This window comes from Ciconia boyciana, chromosome 10 (genome assembly GCF_034638445.1).
Source record: "Ciconia boyciana chromosome 10, ASM3463844v1, whole genome shotgun sequence".
NCBI classification, from domain to species: Eukaryota; Metazoa; Chordata; class Aves; order Ciconiiformes; family Ciconiidae; genus Ciconia; species Ciconia boyciana.
The window spans coordinates 38,755,756-38,773,444 of record NC_132943.1 but is presented as its reverse complement, the minus strand read 5'-3'; the positions used below and the strand labels follow the sequence as shown (position 1 = coordinate 38,773,444).

Sequence of the window (17,689 nt, the reverse complement as noted above, 5' to 3'; positions counted from 1 at the left end):
TTATTTCTGTACAATCTGCAATGATCAGCCAAAATTCTAAATTTCAAAAATTTAAAAATTATGGTTTTGAGCTGTGACAGAGTTTTGAAGTTGTCCCTGAAACTCCTAAATTCTCTTTGCATTTGTAGATCTGCAATTAACAAGGGATGAATTAATTTCTAATTTTCAGTCCAGAACAAATCCCTTCAAATGTCTTGCAAATCCACAAAACAGGGAATGTATAAAGGAAACAAAAGCAGACTGAGAGAGATGAATTTATCTTACAGTTATGAACTGTTGACTTGGTAAATGCACAAACTTATTCCAGTGAATGCCGCTAACAGTGTGGAAACAATTGCCTTCCAGTCTCTCATTAGCTAAGTACTTCCAACAACAGCCACGTTACAACATCAATCCACCCTAAACAGCTGCCTCCTGTGGCTCTGGTTTGGGAAAGCAGCAAAGCTTGAACCTTATAGCTCATTTATGTTCATCACTGTCCTGAGCAGGGACATTCTCAAAGTGTGGGCTCACTTATGTCGCAGATCACAATGGATTGGAGAAAAAGTGCATGATGTGCCAAAGGAGATGGGAGACAGAATGGGACCCAGTAACAACTCAGACCTCACTTTTTGTTAAGCCTATATTCTCCACTGCCTTTTAGGAGACTCTTCATCAACCAGTGCAACAATAGCATATAATCTAGATCTTCACATTAATTTTCGGGCCGTCATCAGTGTTTGTAACATGGTGCAAAGACACGTGAAACAGGAGGATGAGGAGTTATAACATGCCGTCTCAAGGGGAAATTGCTGAATACCCTTTTGACCTGCAGTTCTCCCAGGAGGTGCTCAGCTCTTGGTGGGCCACCAGACCTGTCTGCCTCTGCACTGACTTTGCATCCTGGCAGGCTGTAGCTGAGGCAGGGAACACTTCAGGAGCCTACTGTTCTCTGCAGACTGGATCGTAAATTCATAGAATCATAGAAGCATAGAATCATTAAGGTTGGAAAAGAACTCTGGGATCATCTAGTCCAACCATCAACCCAACACCTCCATGCCTACTAAACCATGTCCTGAAGTGCCACATCTACATGTTTTTTGAACTCCTCCAGGCATGGTGACTCCACCACCTCTCTGGGCAGCCTGTTCCAATGCTTGAGCACCCTTTCAGTAAAGAAATTTTTCCTAATATCCAATCTAAACCTCTCCTTACGCAACTTGAGGCCATTTCCTCTCGTCCTATTGCTAGTTACTTGGGAGAAGAGACCAACCCCCACCGCTCTACAACCTCCTTTCAGGTAGTTGTAGAGAGCAATAAGGTCTCCCCTCAGCCTCTGCTTCTCCAGACTAAACAACCCCAGTTCCCTCAGCCGCTCCTCATCAGCCTTGTGCTCCAGACCCTTCACCAGCTTCGTTGCCCTTCTCTGGACACTCCAGCACCTCAGTGTCCTTCTTGGAGTGAGGGGCCCAAAACTGAACACAGTATTCGAGGTGCGGCCTCACCAGCACCGAGTACAGGGGCACGATCACTTCCCTAGTCCTGCTGGCCACACTATTCCTGACACAAGCCAGGATGCCATTAGCTTTCTTGGCCACCTGGGCACACTGCTGGCTCATATTCAGCTGGCTGTCAACCAGTACCCCCAGGTCCTTTTCTGCCGGGCAGCTTTCCAGCCACTCTTCCCCAAGCCTGTAGCGTTGCATGGGGTTGTTGTGACCCAAGTGCAGGACCCGGCACTTGGCCTTGTTGAACCTCATACAATTGGCCTCGGCCCATCAATCCAGCCTGTCCAGATCCCTCTGCAGAGCCTTCCTACCCTCAAGCAGATTGACACTCCTGCCCAATTTGGTGTCATCTGCAAACTTACTGAGGGCGCACTCAGTCCCCTCGTCCAGATCATTGATAAAGATATTAAACAAGACTGGCCCCAAAACTGAGTCCTGGGGAACACCACTTGTGGCTGGTCGCCAACTGGATTTAGCGCCATTCACCACAACTCTCTGGGCTTGGCCAGAGAGTTTTCCAGCTAGTATTTTACCCAGCCTAAGAGTAAGATTAAATTAAGATTAAATTAAAAGATATCTAGGTTGGCTTTATCCTTGGTTGCTGGCCTATGATGCTTTATAAATACTCTGTCTGGTCAGTAATGAAAGATTCAATTGGTGCACTTTTGTACTCTGATATGGTACAAACCACATCCATAGGCAGAACTTGTTCTGCCTATGAAGAAAGAAGAAGAAAAATGAAGAAGAAAAAAAAAAATCTGAACAGAAAAGAAAAACTCCATTCTTGGCATCTGAAACAGATTTCCAACCCCTTCTCCCAGTTCCCCCATGCTTCCCTTGGGCTGTCTGAGAAATAACAGATGCAAATGGGTTACTTTTGAAAGCACAGCATTTCCTCCACAGCTGATGCGGTGCGAAAATCCATCTGAAGCCCAGCAGACATACCCATGAGCAAGTCGCCTCTGAGCTTTGCCAAGAATGATACATTTCACCATACTCTACTATAAAGAGAAAACCAGACAACCACCTACTGGCTGCATCACAGAGCGGAGAAGCCCTCATTCTCCAGACTGCAGAATACCAATTAAACACATCTCAAGCCATCTATTCCTAGTAGGACCTTAATGCAGTGCAAAGTTAGCTTGCTTCTTCCCATAGAAGTATGTTCTTTGCCCAACCCCCCCATCAGGTGGAGCAATTTCTCTCCTTTTCTTTGTTTCTGTGGCTAGCAAGTCAGAGCTGAAGTAAAATCAGTCTGCCGTCTGATGAGTTTTTGATGAAATTCAAGGCTGAAGCACTGCATTTCTTGATTTATTTAGCATTCAGACATCCCCTGCTTCTTCATTTCTACACCTCAGCCTCTGGCAGTTTCAGAGTGCGGCTGCTTTCTCTACAACAGCTGTAAGCTAAGAAAAGACCTTGTGCTAGGTTCAAATATGCCTCTGGTAAAAGGATAGTCTGTCTCCAAATGACACTTTTGGGCTGCATATCTGTATTCCTTTAGTGATTTGCATGTCATGTTTATGTACTTAACTTGCCCAGATATATGCTGGCTTTTTGTCTGCTTGTTTTTCCTGTGGTTATTGCTATCAGCACTTCCAGTTCAGGTTATAAAACTTGAGCAGCTTTCTGTTGGTTTCATGTATCATCACTAAAAGCAGATAGCAGATAACAGCCCATTTTAGCCAGTGCAATGTCTGCCACCAGACATTAAAGAAGTGAGCAGACACAAGGAAATGAAATTAGCTTTCATGTGTTCCTCTTACAGACCCTATAAAATTCAACTGCCGAAGTTGGAAAAGAATTAATCCTAAAACCTCTTGTCTAGACTGAGCAACTATGGCATAAAGGAGACATAAAGGAAAAACTCAGTGAGTGTCTCTTTGCCCAACCCACAGCTCAGGGGCCACATACCACTGGGAATTAAAAAATGCTTTAGCTTCAGTGACATTATGTCCACCCAGCAGATTTCCTCTGTGATCCCTGAAAGAGTGAAATGCCCGCTGCTGTGCCATTCTTCACTACTCAGCAAAGACTCCGTGCAACTCTGTAGAACTGCTAAGGAAATGTAGCTGTCTAGGCATGGTGTTTACAAAGAAATACAATTTGCTGTGGCCCCCTGGTCTTGTATGGTTGTTATAGTCCACAGAGAGTAACAGGGAGGAGGAGGACAGGCTAACATGGTGCTGGTTTCGAGCCCCATGTCCAGCAGCTGGGCTTGTTACGAGGAATGCTAATCCAGATGCACACTCTGAACTTGTTCCAAGTCTCCTGGAGCCCCTGCGCACCCTGACCATCTGCTACGCAATACGTCAAATGGGAGTTGAACTCCCACACAAAATAATTACACAGACACTTGTCAAAATAAAGGCAGAAGAACCTTTGCTGAGGCATTATCTTCTTGACTTTATCTGAGTAACTGGCTACTGTCCAAACCCTGGAAAGCACTGAATGTGTTAATTTACCATGAAAACAGGATCAATGCCTAAGAAATATGTGAGCCTGTTTTTTTCCTCTGGAAGACCTGCAGTAGGCATAGGGTTGCAATGTTAAGTTTTGATCCAATTTATTATTTTTTTCTGAGGTAGCATTAGGCAAACCTCACTGTTCTGTACGTTCCACTCTGTATTCCAAAACTCATATATATATGTAAGTATCTGATCTGGAAACACTGTGCAACCCAGCTTTCTGGAATGTCTTGTTTTCAGGACAGCTGAATGGGGGAGCATGTTATTCACCCTGATGTCCCATCCCTGGAGGTAGCTGAGAAGTGAACCTTTCATAAAGCACTCACACTGCCACTGCTATAACTCAGCAATGTCAGGGAAGTGAAAGGGAGCTGGGGGCACTGGGTGTTTTCATCATGGGGTTGTGTCCAGAATCAGTATGAAATGCACAGGTACTTTTTACAAAAAAATAAATCAACATAATTGTTTACACCCACAAGACTGAGTTGTCCATATTTTTAGCATAAATGTTGGTAAGCGATATTTTTTTTCCTCATTCAGCCTCTTTGCTTCTCAATAAAATAGGATTTCTTTCAGTTTATAAACAGTTTTATAACTCTTCAAACATTAATAAAATGAACCGCTTCATCCTGTAAGCCAGAACGACAGTTCTTCCCAATAGAAAGACAAACAAATTGCTTGGACATAATTTTGACTTTTAATGCCGTCTGTTACCATTTCTGCATTGCCCAAAAATGAGAGAAGACTATTCCAGCTCTGGCCATAGCTCTGCTTTGGTAGGGCATCAAGCAGAGACTCTTCAGAGGAAGGTATAAAAACCATACCTCAGGCAGATTTATGGTACTTCCAGTCTGATCTTTCCTCTGTCTCCCAAAGCTTCTGCTTAGCTTTAAAGCCTACATATTTACTGTCCTTTCCAAAGTTTAGTAAGTTCTGTCTGTAGTAACAGGGGATTTTGCTACCCTACACATATGTTCAGTCTTTAGCAGAAAGCAATCCTCATGACAATGCGCTTCATTGCATAGCTCTGCAAGGTATGAAACTATCTCTTTTTTCCAGCTTTTAATTGCATCAACATGTCCCTGAATTCTTGTTCTTTCAGACAGTGAGAACAGAAAATCCGGATCTGCCTTCTTACACGTTCACTTTTTCTTATTTTATATACATTCTCCAGTTTATAGAATTTAAGCCCTGTTCCTGCTTATTTAAACCCTACAGCAAGAAAAACAGTTAAGTCTAATATCTGTCCCCTCCCATCATCTTTAACTTGAGGTGGATTTACCAGGTTGGAGGCTGCAACCCTCATTAACATCACACAACACAATGCACGTCACATAAAATGACACAGGAAAAGGTCATGGTGCTGTGCAATCCTGCCAATATCTATCTAGGTTGAATTTGAACTTGCTTGAATTAAAACAAATCTCTCTCATTTGCTGGTATTGATGAAGACTAAGTAAGCAGCAACTGCTGAGACTCAGGCTGAAACATATCTATGGCATGGAATGCAAACTCTTCTTTCAAATTTTTCAACTGATCTCAGTGAGGCAATGTTAGTTTTCAGGTGACAAAATACTTTTCTGAAAATTGTCCTGGCCACTGCCATTTAACATCACTTAAACAACCAATGTATATGGACAATAGAAGCAGCATTTGCAGGGCAACTCAAAGTGGCTCCCACCCCATACCTATCCCAAAGGTGCACACATAACACTAAATCACATATGGATGAACATAAAGAGTGGAATCCTTACCTGCCCTCCTTTGGGCTGGTATTTGATGTTATCTGTTGATCCAATTTTGGACCTGACGTTCTTGAGGTCAGGTAGAGGCTGATTAATAACTCGTAGCTGCTTCGGAGTGGCTGGAGATTTAGGAGGAGTGCGAATTATGGCAACTTTTTTCTCAGTAGGTACCAGTATGGCAGATTTGGGGGTCCCAGGAGTGTGTGGGGTTCTGGAGTAGCTGGGTGTCCCTGGAGTGCCTGGGGTACGGGAGGCGTAGCTTGGAGGTGTCCCTGGAGTGATGGCAGTGGAGCCAGGAGTAGTGGGGGTAGAAGTTCCACTTTTTCCTGTTCTGCTACGAATTGGCTCTGATCCTACATGCAAGAAAAAAAACAGCATTAGACCCACAGAAATACAGCTCCTCTTCCCTCTGTACCTCCCAAGACTGCATCCTTGTGTGCCAAGCGAGATACAGCTCTAAGATGGCTCTGCTAGTGCTGGAACAGCTGGATGTCTGCCTCTATGTCTTATTTTGCTCATCAGCCTTCCAGGAGTTACCTTGTTACGTGTGGCTGAGCTAGTACATTGCCCACATGGTGACTGAGCTCTCTGCTCTGTAGCACAGGTGCACTTCCCACAACACCTATGCTTCCTGCAAAGCTCCCTAAACAAGGCACAATATCACATCGATTTCCATCTTGGGGAAAGGACTAGAAGCACCCTTGGAATCTAACCTTTGGGACTTGATCTGACAACCTGACTAGCCAGTAAGAATGTTGTCACCAATTTCAATGGATATGGGCATTAAACTAGAGGGTGGGGAAAATTCTGATTGTAATCCTGAAACTAAAGACTCTGAGTGCCTGGCTGCTGCTGGTCACATACCACTGCTGGTAATCTGGTGTCTGCAGCTGAACCCTGGGTGAGCATTCAGCTGGTGAACAAGTCATAGCTCTGTTGTGGGGATGGGCAGATGTCCCTCATGTTCAATTGCTATTTTTCTTTAGTGCAGTGAAAGAAACCAATTACAGAAGGCAACCTTGATTAAAAGTCACATTCTAGTTACATCTGCACACAAGTTAAAAACAAATAAATACTGTAACATTTTGTAGCAGCTCCATTCAGTGTTTATGGCATTGCCAGTCCTTTTCACTGAGCACAGGAATCAGTTTAGTAGTGGCATTGTGCTTTCTGCAGCCAGCTCTGCTGGTAACTCTCAAACACAAACGAACAGCAGCCAAGATATCTCCATATGCTGCTTAAAGCAAAGCTTTGCTGAGAATACTCGGGGAGAGAAAGACCAAACCAACCCCCAAAGCCTGAGAACCCCAATGCCGAATGGGTGCATACATGTTTTCACCTTTAAAACGTTCAGGAATTACAAATCCAATGGGCCTCTCTAGAGCATCCACTGGGACTAATCAAAATCTTATTTAAACTATTTGTTAATCATTCTGTTTATTTAATGGTGGTGGACCAAATGCAATGAACTGCTGCCCCTGGGGTCCAGGAGAAACTCTTTGCTCTACGTGAGTCATTAGATAGATTGAACATGCCCCACTCTCGCCTCCAGTTTCCCTGAATGGTTTCTTTCTTTCCAAACCAATGCTAAACCAGAACCTTCTCACTATACCAACTGAGACAGAAAGGGAATGATTTTTTTTTCCAGCTCCCTGCAGCTTTGGTATATTTATTTTTCATTCCTCAGCCCTTCACCACATTGGCAAATGCTCAATGGTCTCTCACTCCTAGTCAGCAGAATGGGCTGCTGTGCCAGCTGGGGGTCACTCTGCTTACAAAGGGTCTCTGTTTTACCCTTGGAGCATCACCCAAGACTTTCAAAGGACTTTTTTTGTAGAATTTAATCATCTACTTCCCTTAAGCTGTCTTAAAAGGGGCTGAGATTGGTTTCTAAAGAGAGAAACCAGAGGAATTCCTATTGGCAAGCAGGGAGCCACATCCAGGTTCTGAGGCCTGGGCTGAATGCAAATCCACCTAAAAGTTCTGGGGGTATTTGGTAGAATTCTCTTTGTCCTGTAATTTCTTTTGGCTTGTGATTTCCTAATATTGGTCCTCATAAAAGGACCTTGCTGGTTTACTATCCTAACTTCCCTCAATGAGTCACTCCACTAGCTAAAATCTCAATTCTCAGCAGAGTTTTTACCCTAGGATTAGAATACAGGGAGATCATTACTGTGAAACAGCAATTTAATGACTATAATATTAGGTTCACTTTTCCAAGATCCATCAGAATATTTTATATTGCCTACTTCGGGTTTGTCTCATTTTTCTTGCTGCTGTTTGTAAATGCCCTGTGTTAAATATCTTAACCAGCTCTGAGCTTCCTGCAAAGGCATTTTCTAATATTAGCAACTCGTCTGAGCAGCAGTCCTAGCTCTGGGCATTGCAGACTATGGAAAGGGTGCATCCTGTCCCTGGTTTCAAGCCCTTGCTGCTCAGCACTTGGTATCTGAACAAAAACAGTCTGCGGGGCTCTGATTTCCAACAGCACGCCTCAGACCTACCCCTCTGTGTAAAAGGCAGGGACACGTGATGCTATGGCAATATGACAAATCTAACAAGGATGGGAGACATTCACAGCAGTAGGAAAGGGTTAATATCCAAAAAACGTACGGGTGGTCCGTCGTACTGAAGAGGAAAGGGAAGCTGTGAGGGAGAGAGAGTTCTCTTCTCTGTCTCGGTCTCCTGATACACCTCTTCGAGGAGGAAGGATAGAGGAAGGTCTTGGTAGAGAGGAACGCTTTTCAGGACTCTTGCTTACTCCATCCTAATAGTAGCAAAATAAAAAAGGAAGGTTTAGTTTTCAAAACTCACTCTCTGGGCTGTGATTTCTCTCAACCTATATACAGAGGGGGAAACCTCATCCTATGGGCCCAGTTTACTACTCACACAGAAAGCTGCGGGGATCCAGACACCTCCCACACTCTGCTTAGCTCTCTGGTGCTTCTTTACTGCATCAAAACACCCAATAGTCATCATCTGAGCTACTTGAGGCACATACAGATACTCTTGGATCTAAATATGGATGGATTCCACATTTGGTTCTTAATAAGGAACAAGTTTTGTTTAGTGCAAGTTGAAAGTAAAAAAGCTCAGGTGTGAAATTCTTATGTAAATTTACCTGCAAAGTAACTGCAGTACTGGTGCTCAGAATACACCCCACACTATATTGTTAGGTGATGTGTGATTTTTGCATTTGCAAACACTAACTTTAAATTTTTTTACAGAGAAAAATTTTTAGCTACAGCTTATTTTTTGAGTGCAGAACTATTAATTCTGGTGTATTCTCTTATTTCCTTCCATACTAATCTTTTTACTTTTTGAAATCAGCAGATACCTTCTTTTTACCAGGGTTAGAGCAATGAACATGTATGTTAGAATATTTTTGAACTTATGGGATGGGCAGCCAAAGACAGTCTTGCACAAGCAGACAGACCTCCCAAAGGCAAATATGATGATGGTCCCAACCAGTAAAAGACAAACCAAGCATAGCATTACACAGAAAATGGAAGTTAATAGTGAAAACAGTTTTTAAATGGGGATAGTAATCAACTCAGCATCAAGTAGATTTGAAACACAAGTGAAATGTAAATATGAGGAAGCTAGGATGGACTGCCAAACATCTCCTTAAATTAAACTGCAACTTCTTCAACGTGGTCCCATGCATAGACCAAATTAGGTTCCTAGAACATTTGGCTTCTGCCCTTATTGCTGGTGATTAGAACTGTACTCTCCTACACTGGGGACTGAATTTGTTTTCAGAGAATATTCACTGGTTGAAAATTACATTTTTTAAACTTGGAAGGCACATTAGTACTGCTGTTCTTTGCCACTTACCCACGTGCAAATGGGTGCAACTTCTTAGCAGTCAATGAAGCAGCATCCATATCATCAAGAGAAAGAAGATATGTCCTTCTAGTTTAACTTATTTCACTTATGTTTCCTCTGGAGAATCTCCTTTGTTTTTATCCATTTTGTAGCACAAATCTTGTAGCCTGATAACTGGTTTTCCTGCCACTGGATGTAAGTAATCCCACATAAGCTTCACAGAGAATTACTCAAATTCAGTGGGGAGATAATGTGATCCATGGAATTCACCTGCACATCTCCAAGCTAACTCTCTCTACCAACTCTGCTACCTTACCTTAGCATCTGATTTTGAGTAGGGCAAGCAGTCTCTTGGGCCTGCTGAGGAGGGCCGTACATAATAACTGTCTGTATCGAGAAAAGTGGCCCTTTTAGTAGTTAATGAGCAAGCTGAGCTGGGTCTTGGAGGAAGCAATGACTTTGCTCTAGACTTTGAGGCAGGAATCTTTGACAAAGAGGCAGTCTAGTCATGAGAAAACAAACAAAAGAAAACACAACATGAAGCTGGACAAAAGGAAAACACATGCAACATGGACCAAAAAAAATGCCAAGCTATGAATTAATACTTTTCCTGTGTCTGGTAATGGTGTCTATGCAGTTCTGACATGCATGAAAGTTTTAGTTCTGTGTTGTTTGACTGAAACCATCTGGGTCTGGACAGTTACTGACTCTAGGAAGTGCCTTTTTCTGCAGATGCTATTTTTGTCTTGTGTTAATAGGACAAAACTGGTGCCAGGTACGGCATTTAACTGGTACGACTGCTGGTTGGTTGCATTAGAAGCAAGTGTAAAACTACAGGAGAACCAAGAGATCCTAGTCCTTTAAAACTGTTGTGCATTTGAAATACATCCCTCCAGGCTACAGTCAAGAATAAAACAGTGGGAATCGTAAAAGCAAAGTTACACCAGTATTCCCACAATGGCAGAATGACATGACAGTATTGCTTCTTGTGCCACTGTGTACACACAAAATCCCTAATGCATGCCCAACGCCGTATTCTGTGCATTTGGTGTCACTCTATAGAGTGACAATGTGGAGTCCTGGGATGAGGAAACCCATGTATGGTTAAAAGGTTGACGTGTTATGTCATTGTGATCAGATACTTGTCTGATTCTGAATAATGATAATACCCCATTGAAAGAACAATTAAACATCAATAGGACAGATTGAAAATTCTTTGTTGGCACTTAGGAGCACCTAACAAAAGCTTCCTTGCAAAAAGGAATTTCCTTGAAAGAGAATAGGTTGCTTGCTTAAGCAACACTTTTTCTTCTCCCATGGGTGTAACTGATACTACAAAGAACAATTGCAAGGCTTTTATCTTGGCAATGTAGTCCTGATTCTCTCTGTATTCATACAAGCATGGAGTTACACATAGGACCAATCCCAATGGGCCTGTAATTATGGGATTTGGTACAGAACTTCAGCCATGAAAAATCTGGCATTTGATCTAAGTCAGTCACCTAGATTCTCTCCATGTTCAGAAAACGTGTCTGAGTTACTCCTTAAGTTGTCTTTGTTAGAAAATGAGAAAAGAATGGGATGTCAACTCTCTACTGACAGGCATCTGGCTTAGGCTACATACCCAGCCTACAGAAAACTGAGGCTGGTGTGCTGAATGTCATCCATGACATCATCAACGTGATTAAGAGTTGCAGAACTGTGTAACAAACAATTCCAGTCCTACAACACAGCTGAGAAGACTTCTATTGGATATCATCATCCATATCAAGTAGCTCTACTGAGCGAGACAAGAAATCAGTTCAAAGGATGGAAGTGCTTTACTAGCAAGAATATATTCCTAGAATGAGCTTTGCAACATATTTACATCTCTTTGTTTTAATACTTATTTCACTGTCTGAGAATACACAGAATAAAATCAGTGAATAATTATTTTAAACAGAAACTGAACAATATGTGTTTCTGTCACATCAAAGGCTTCTCCAGACTTTGACTGATATGTCATAGTGCAATTTATGGGTCCCATCCACTTGTAAAACTTTGGGCCATATTTACAAATCCACTAAGGTGTTTATTGATGCTGAAACTCTGTGGAAGCTGGGTATCTACATTGGGTGGCTCCAAAAAGCAGACATTCTGCAAACACTTTTCACCTGGTTTTCTGAACTTGAGATATAACTACGCACGCACAGTTTGAGGCCCAAATGTTCGTTCAGTGGTTTTCACCTTTTTCAACTTGCGGGTCATGCAAAATGGTTCCCCTAACGAGACTGGAAAACTCTTACAGATTAAGATTCTAGGCACAATGTAGAGCCCTCGTCCTTTTCACTCATATTGCATACAGTGTCCTCCATGAATACGTGCATCTAATGGGGATGCTAAAGATGGACGAGACTGAGATCTTTCAGTGGAACAGCTGGGGAAAAGGCATGACCTTGAGCTAATGCACTGCTCTGAGATTATCACAGTCTAGATCCCCTCAGTGTTATTTAGGGAGCAAGGCACTTTTTAGCATCAGTAACAGCAGCAGAATCTGGCCCAACCAGATTTCAGTGACATGCTCAAGGCTGGTGAGGCAAGCAAAGAAACCAAATGCCTCAATCCCTGCCTGTGCTTTACCCAGAAAACTATTCTTATTCTCTGTTAGCAATACATTACCTTTGACCTCTGTTATAATTAATGTTGCCTGAAGTACCAGCTGTCCACAGGACAAAGATCTATGTAACCCTGACTATGACTCAGGGATTGCGGAACTTGGGATACAGAAACCTCACTTTATTTCAGAGGTGTTCCTAACACATGACCGATGTTCTCAACATCTCGCAGGTACACAGCTCCTTCCAGCAGATGGAACTGCTTAGCCTTTCCTGAACTTGTTCTGCAAAGCAGTATGTAAACTGTAGTTTGAAGATGGATAACAAAACTGATCGGGTTGGATGATCTAACATTACCAGTAGAGAGGAAAAAGCTGCACTTGGAGGACATAAAAGCTGAAAATCAGGAAGAAACACAACAACAAAAAGGGAGAGGTCTTTATAAAAGCAGAGGTGAAGCCAAGGCACAGAAGAAAAAATGTCCAAGAGATGCGTGAATGTGGCAATCAGAGAAGTGAGGCAACAGGGAAAGTAAGCTGGGGACAGACTTCTGATCTTTGCCATAACGTAAGGGACAGGAATAAGAAAGATGTAGAGAAAGCAGATAATTTAGAGAATGATTTTGCAGTGCTTGTACTTAGAGCGCTCCATGAACACGGATGACTCTGAAAATGGGCCAGTACTGACTTCTTTTGCGTAAGTGTTGATCACTCCCCAAGAAAAGACAGTAATAAACCATAGTGTTGACTCAGACCAGAAACCTGTCCAGATATTTCTTACTGTACTAGTAAAGAAGCTCTAGCAGTTTCCCATTTAGGAGCTGAAATGGGTCAGACCTGAAAAACCACATGAAATCCCAGAATCCATGGCTGAATTCAGGTCCAAATTTCACAGCTCCTCCAAAGCCTCCAATCAGTTACACTGCTATCATCATTAACCATTTCTTATGATTCATAAATAATGTGTTTTTCTGTTCCCCAAAGAACTGATGATCGGATTAGACAGATGAAACAAATCAGCCATGGAATATATTAGGAAATTTAGAGGAATCCTAAGGAACTTCTTCATTGTTACTGATGGCTAACAATGACAAAGTATAGTTGTGCTGCAGATGTGAATTAGCACGTGTCACTGTCATGTAGAAAATAGTTGCATAGGGGATAGTGAAAGGAGGTTGGTTTCCTGGAGATTTTGGAGTGGTGGGACCGGAAGACCGTAAGGTCAGCATGGGAGCAGGGTGGAGAGGCACTGCAGTATTTGCTGAAGGAAACTCAGCAGAGGAGAGCCAGACACAGGGAGCAGAACAGGCTGCAGAGCAGCTGAAGGCAGGGCACGTAACTGTCAGGTTAAAACACAGACAGAAATCAGCAGTCCAGGAAATGGCCATTCGGAAAGCACTTAATCACATATAAAATGCTACTGGCCAATAACTTCTACACAGGCATGACCTCTGCAGAGTGCATGGCTATGTAATGGTGCATCGGAAGACATCCAGTGAGTCCTGGCGGAGGGTTTCTGCCTGCATAGCAATCGAGCAAGGTGGCCGCACAAGTCAGGTGCTGCAGAAAGGGCCCAGGTACACAGTTTATCCCAGAGGGTGACCTGGCTCAAAATGCTGAACAACATCCAACTCCTGCAGTTTGGAGTCTGTGTGCCCCCTATGGATCTGCAAACTGTCATCATCTACTACCCGCGACTGTAATTCAGAGGTTATTCAGGAAAGGTGGTTTTAATTACCCTTTTAAATGAATAATGAATATGGCAAACAAATTCTAAATGGAACACAAATTTTAAATGGAACGCACAATTATGTACTGAATTAACACAAAAAGATCTGAAATAGGGACAAAAGGAGATTATAAAGATGAATGATAAGATGATTATACTCACTGAGAGTTTTTCCTTTGCTTGTTTAAATACACCAGGAGCCTGGTTTGTTTCACCACCTGCTGCTGAGAGACCCAAAGAAAGACTTGATAGTTAAAAACAAAAATAATAAGCATTTCCACTTAGTACACTTATTAGAACAATTAAATGCCTTGGAACTACCGTGCAAAGCAATTACTTTGTGAATTACTCTCAGTGAACTGTATGCAGAAATGTACTTGCCTTAAAAACATCCCATATTCATCATACTTGAGATAAAATCATATTCTGCACATTTCAAACAAATTGAAATTTTGTATTCATGTTCCTAGAAGTCTGGAAACTACAGTAAAAAGTTGAAGAAATAGTTGACAATTAGAAGAGGCTCTAGTTCTGAAGGTCAATCCTCAGACACCTTAGCATCCTGATTTTCAGGACTGTCCTCTAAAAATCAGGCTTCTTTAAGTAACCAACAAATGAAAATTTTAAGGGAGGTCCCTGAAATCACCACTCTTCAAAATATTAGCCAACATTCCTAATGGAAAGGGAGAGATTCACTGTTGAATTATCATCCTAGTTGTGTCAACAAGGTCAGTGTGCCATGGCTCAGCTAAGTCCTCAGACTTTAGCAACTCAAATTATATCTGGGACATCAAGTATGTTAATTCAGTATTTCATTTATCTGATACAACATGGTTTGAGGTAAGATTTTTCTCTGACTTAGATTCCATTCTTTTGAAAAGTTTTGGAATGGGGCAGGTTTTTGGAAAGCAGGTTATTAGTCTCACCCCAACACTGTTGTTCAGGAAGTGATTTGCCACACAAAAACTAGATGTGAAATCTTTTGGCATCTGTGCCAGGATGCCCTTAGTAAATGCAGAAGCAGGACAGTGGTCACAGATGACAACCTTTTGCTGTAAACCCAACTGTCTTCCAACTGTAAAAGCAATGCTAACACATCATACAGGACAGAACCGATTAATTTTCTCCTCTCCCTGTGCAGTTCCCAGGGGTGGTGAGGAGATGCCTGGTTTTCTGGCACACTTCCCACTCTAGTTCTGCCCTCATATTAATATAATTTCATTGCTGTTTTTTAAAATTGAAGGAGTAGGAGACAACACTTGTGAGGAGAAAAAGAATACATAACTGCGTACTTCAGTTCTTCTGAATTTGTAACAGTAATAAGTTACAGCTGTAATAAGTACAGCACAGTCCTCCTGCATCACATTTTACCACATCTGTTACTGCTGGTTTTGGTCTGTTTTGCATCTCTTCTAAATAATCAAAAATAGCTTCTTTCCTCCTTCCCTTGGTATTGAACCCTAACCAGCCACCACTATGAAGTGGAAAGAATAGCTGTGCTGCTTGTGTTGACTTACCTGAAAGCACCACAACTTCTCCATCTGAACAAAAGATCTCTACAGGCTCTGATGCCAGTTTAAATACACAACAAACATGTTTTACCTCAGGGGGTGACCCCAGAATTGAAGACAAGGAACAGAAGCATATCACATAGTGACTCCTGCTCATACCCAGGTAATTGTCCTGGCCTTGCCACCATAAATACTCCTCTGATGGCACAATGGCAGCGGCGTCACACAGCCACTAACAAAACATGAGTTGGATTGAGGTTTCGCTCATGAACTACATCAGTCAAGGCCAAGACTTCACAACTGTTTCCTCAGAACTGGCCATGCAGTTTCTTTTTCAAATGGCAAGGATGAGTCTCTCAGAAAGTAGTCCCACCCTTGTGGATATGGCACTGTAAATTACCAGTCTTTGCCAGTGCTTACCTCACAGTGACAAGGGAATTTTTTTCTGGTATTGAGGGGAAAATAGGGGAAAGATGTCATTTCCTGGGCCACTACGCAGAAAACATGAGCAAATATTAACTTTTTTTTGTAGACACTTATGACTAGACTTGTTTCATTTTAAAGTCACAGGAAATGCAACACAGAGGTTTTAACTGACTGCAATACTCTCAAACTTGTATAGACTACACTGCCAAGGGACTTTTGGTGGGGCTCCATTGGCCAGGTATCACTAAAGCTGACAAGACCATTCCAAATAAGATACACTGACAGTCGAAACTGGCTTCGAGAAACGGTGCTATATTTTACGTAAAAGGAAAAAGGTGAGAGAGACAATGTCCCTCTAAGTTCCAGATTCTGGAAAGAGCTGGATGACTGGTTCAGGCTCAGGGATATGTAGGTTAACATATGGCCGCCTACACTCTTAGAGTGCAGTGCTGTGTGATATCCTTTCACATGGCCTCCCCTCAAGTCCCATCAGTAAGTATAAAAAGGTGAGATAGAAGAAAGTAAGGGACACTGTGAATTTTCCAGCAACACTGAGTGTGGTGAAACATTCTAAGAGGTACTTTTGTTCACTTTGTAGTGTGGTTCAAGCTACTCTGCTTTAGAGCCCAAACCTCAAAGTTCAACCCACATTACTGCAAATTTTATGATCAATCTAGGTCCATTATTCTGGTTGCTCTCCATCTCAGGATTTAAATGTACTGGGAGGTCATTTTTGTATTGCATTTTTCACTTTGACTAATATATCTGCTTCACTAGATGTCAGAGTGAGAGAGAAAAAGCTCTGTCAGTTGCCAGGCAGCACGCATTTAAGGCACTGGGCAGATTTCCTTATGCGAGTCTATCGGTATGACTCAGGCCTCTCTGGGATGCTACTGGGCCAGAATAGTTCAGAGGAGTTAGTGGCAGAGTATCTGAGGGCAAGACAGCACTGACCACATGGCTGTAGAAGTGTAGACGAAGTTGAGAACACTACAAAGCCAACACTTTTTCCCCCCATTTCCCCCACTTATTGAACCCCCTGGGTCTTTTGAAAGAATATGTGAATTATGGGTCATAACTTCTGAGCTGATCAAGCTGTGCTTCAGCAAACAGCAAGAGGTAGCAAGAAGAGTTATTTTAATCCTTTCTTAAAATTCCTCACTCTTGGGTAGTTCTGGTCCAGAGTGCAAGTTAGGACAGCCTAGAGATGGCAAACTGAGGAGGAGCCATCACTGCAACACAGAGGGGCCTGGATCAGCCTTTCCTTCCTGGCTCCATTTCTCGTGAGGGGGGGAAGTAAACGCGCCAGATTCCCGCACAGGAGCAAGGCGACGGAACAGAGAATTTAGTTCTGTTGTCCTAATGGAGTACAACCAGGAGACAATACACACTTCATATAGTTGAGGCATGGTATTAAAACTACCCTCGCCTAACTGTCCTTTTACTGTATTTTCACTAGTCAGACCTCCATGCTGAGACTGGTCTAAATTTAGAACAGGAGTGACTCTGGTGCAAAACTGGATGGGAGTGACTTCTTAAGAACACTTTTGGTATTGCACTGTTTAACTATAGGATGGGTAATAAATCCTGTTCTCAATTTCTAAGCCATGAGAAGAGGCCTATGTAGTTCTGCATTGCTGGTCATGGTTCTTCTCTTAATAGCCCTAGTTTCACTCATGAACCACCGCACTGCAGCATGCAGCTACGTTACATGCAGAAAACCTGGCCTCTTTTAGCAATTTTTTTTTTTTTTTTAAGATCACCAGCAAAGTCAAGATGTTCATCTTTCCACCCTGAACTCACAGTAACAACAAGTAATATGATGAAAATGCTGAAAGTGTTATTTTTGGTCCTCTAAATAATGATACACCTATCAAGATGTAACAGGAATCATTTGTTCCG

The 17,689-nt window shown here is 42.4% G+C and overlaps 1 protein-coding gene across 1 annotated transcript in view; it reads right to left on the bottom strand.

Annotated features, from left to right (window-relative positions):
• MAP2 (microtubule associated protein 2) overlaps nt 1-17,689 on the bottom strand; it is a 72,404-nt gene that overhangs the window by 11,405 nt on the left and 43,310 nt on the right. Inside the window, exons 9-11 of the mRNA XM_072874978.1 lie at nt 14,013-14,074; nt 8,314-8,467; nt 5,710-6,053 (exon numbers count right to left, since the gene is read on the bottom strand). Of these exons, the coding sequence (XP_072731079.1) occupies nt 5,710-6,053; nt 8,314-8,467; nt 14,013-14,074 (560 nt within the window). The remainder of the gene's footprint in view (nt 1-5,709; nt 6,054-8,313; nt 8,468-14,012; nt 14,075-17,689) is intronic.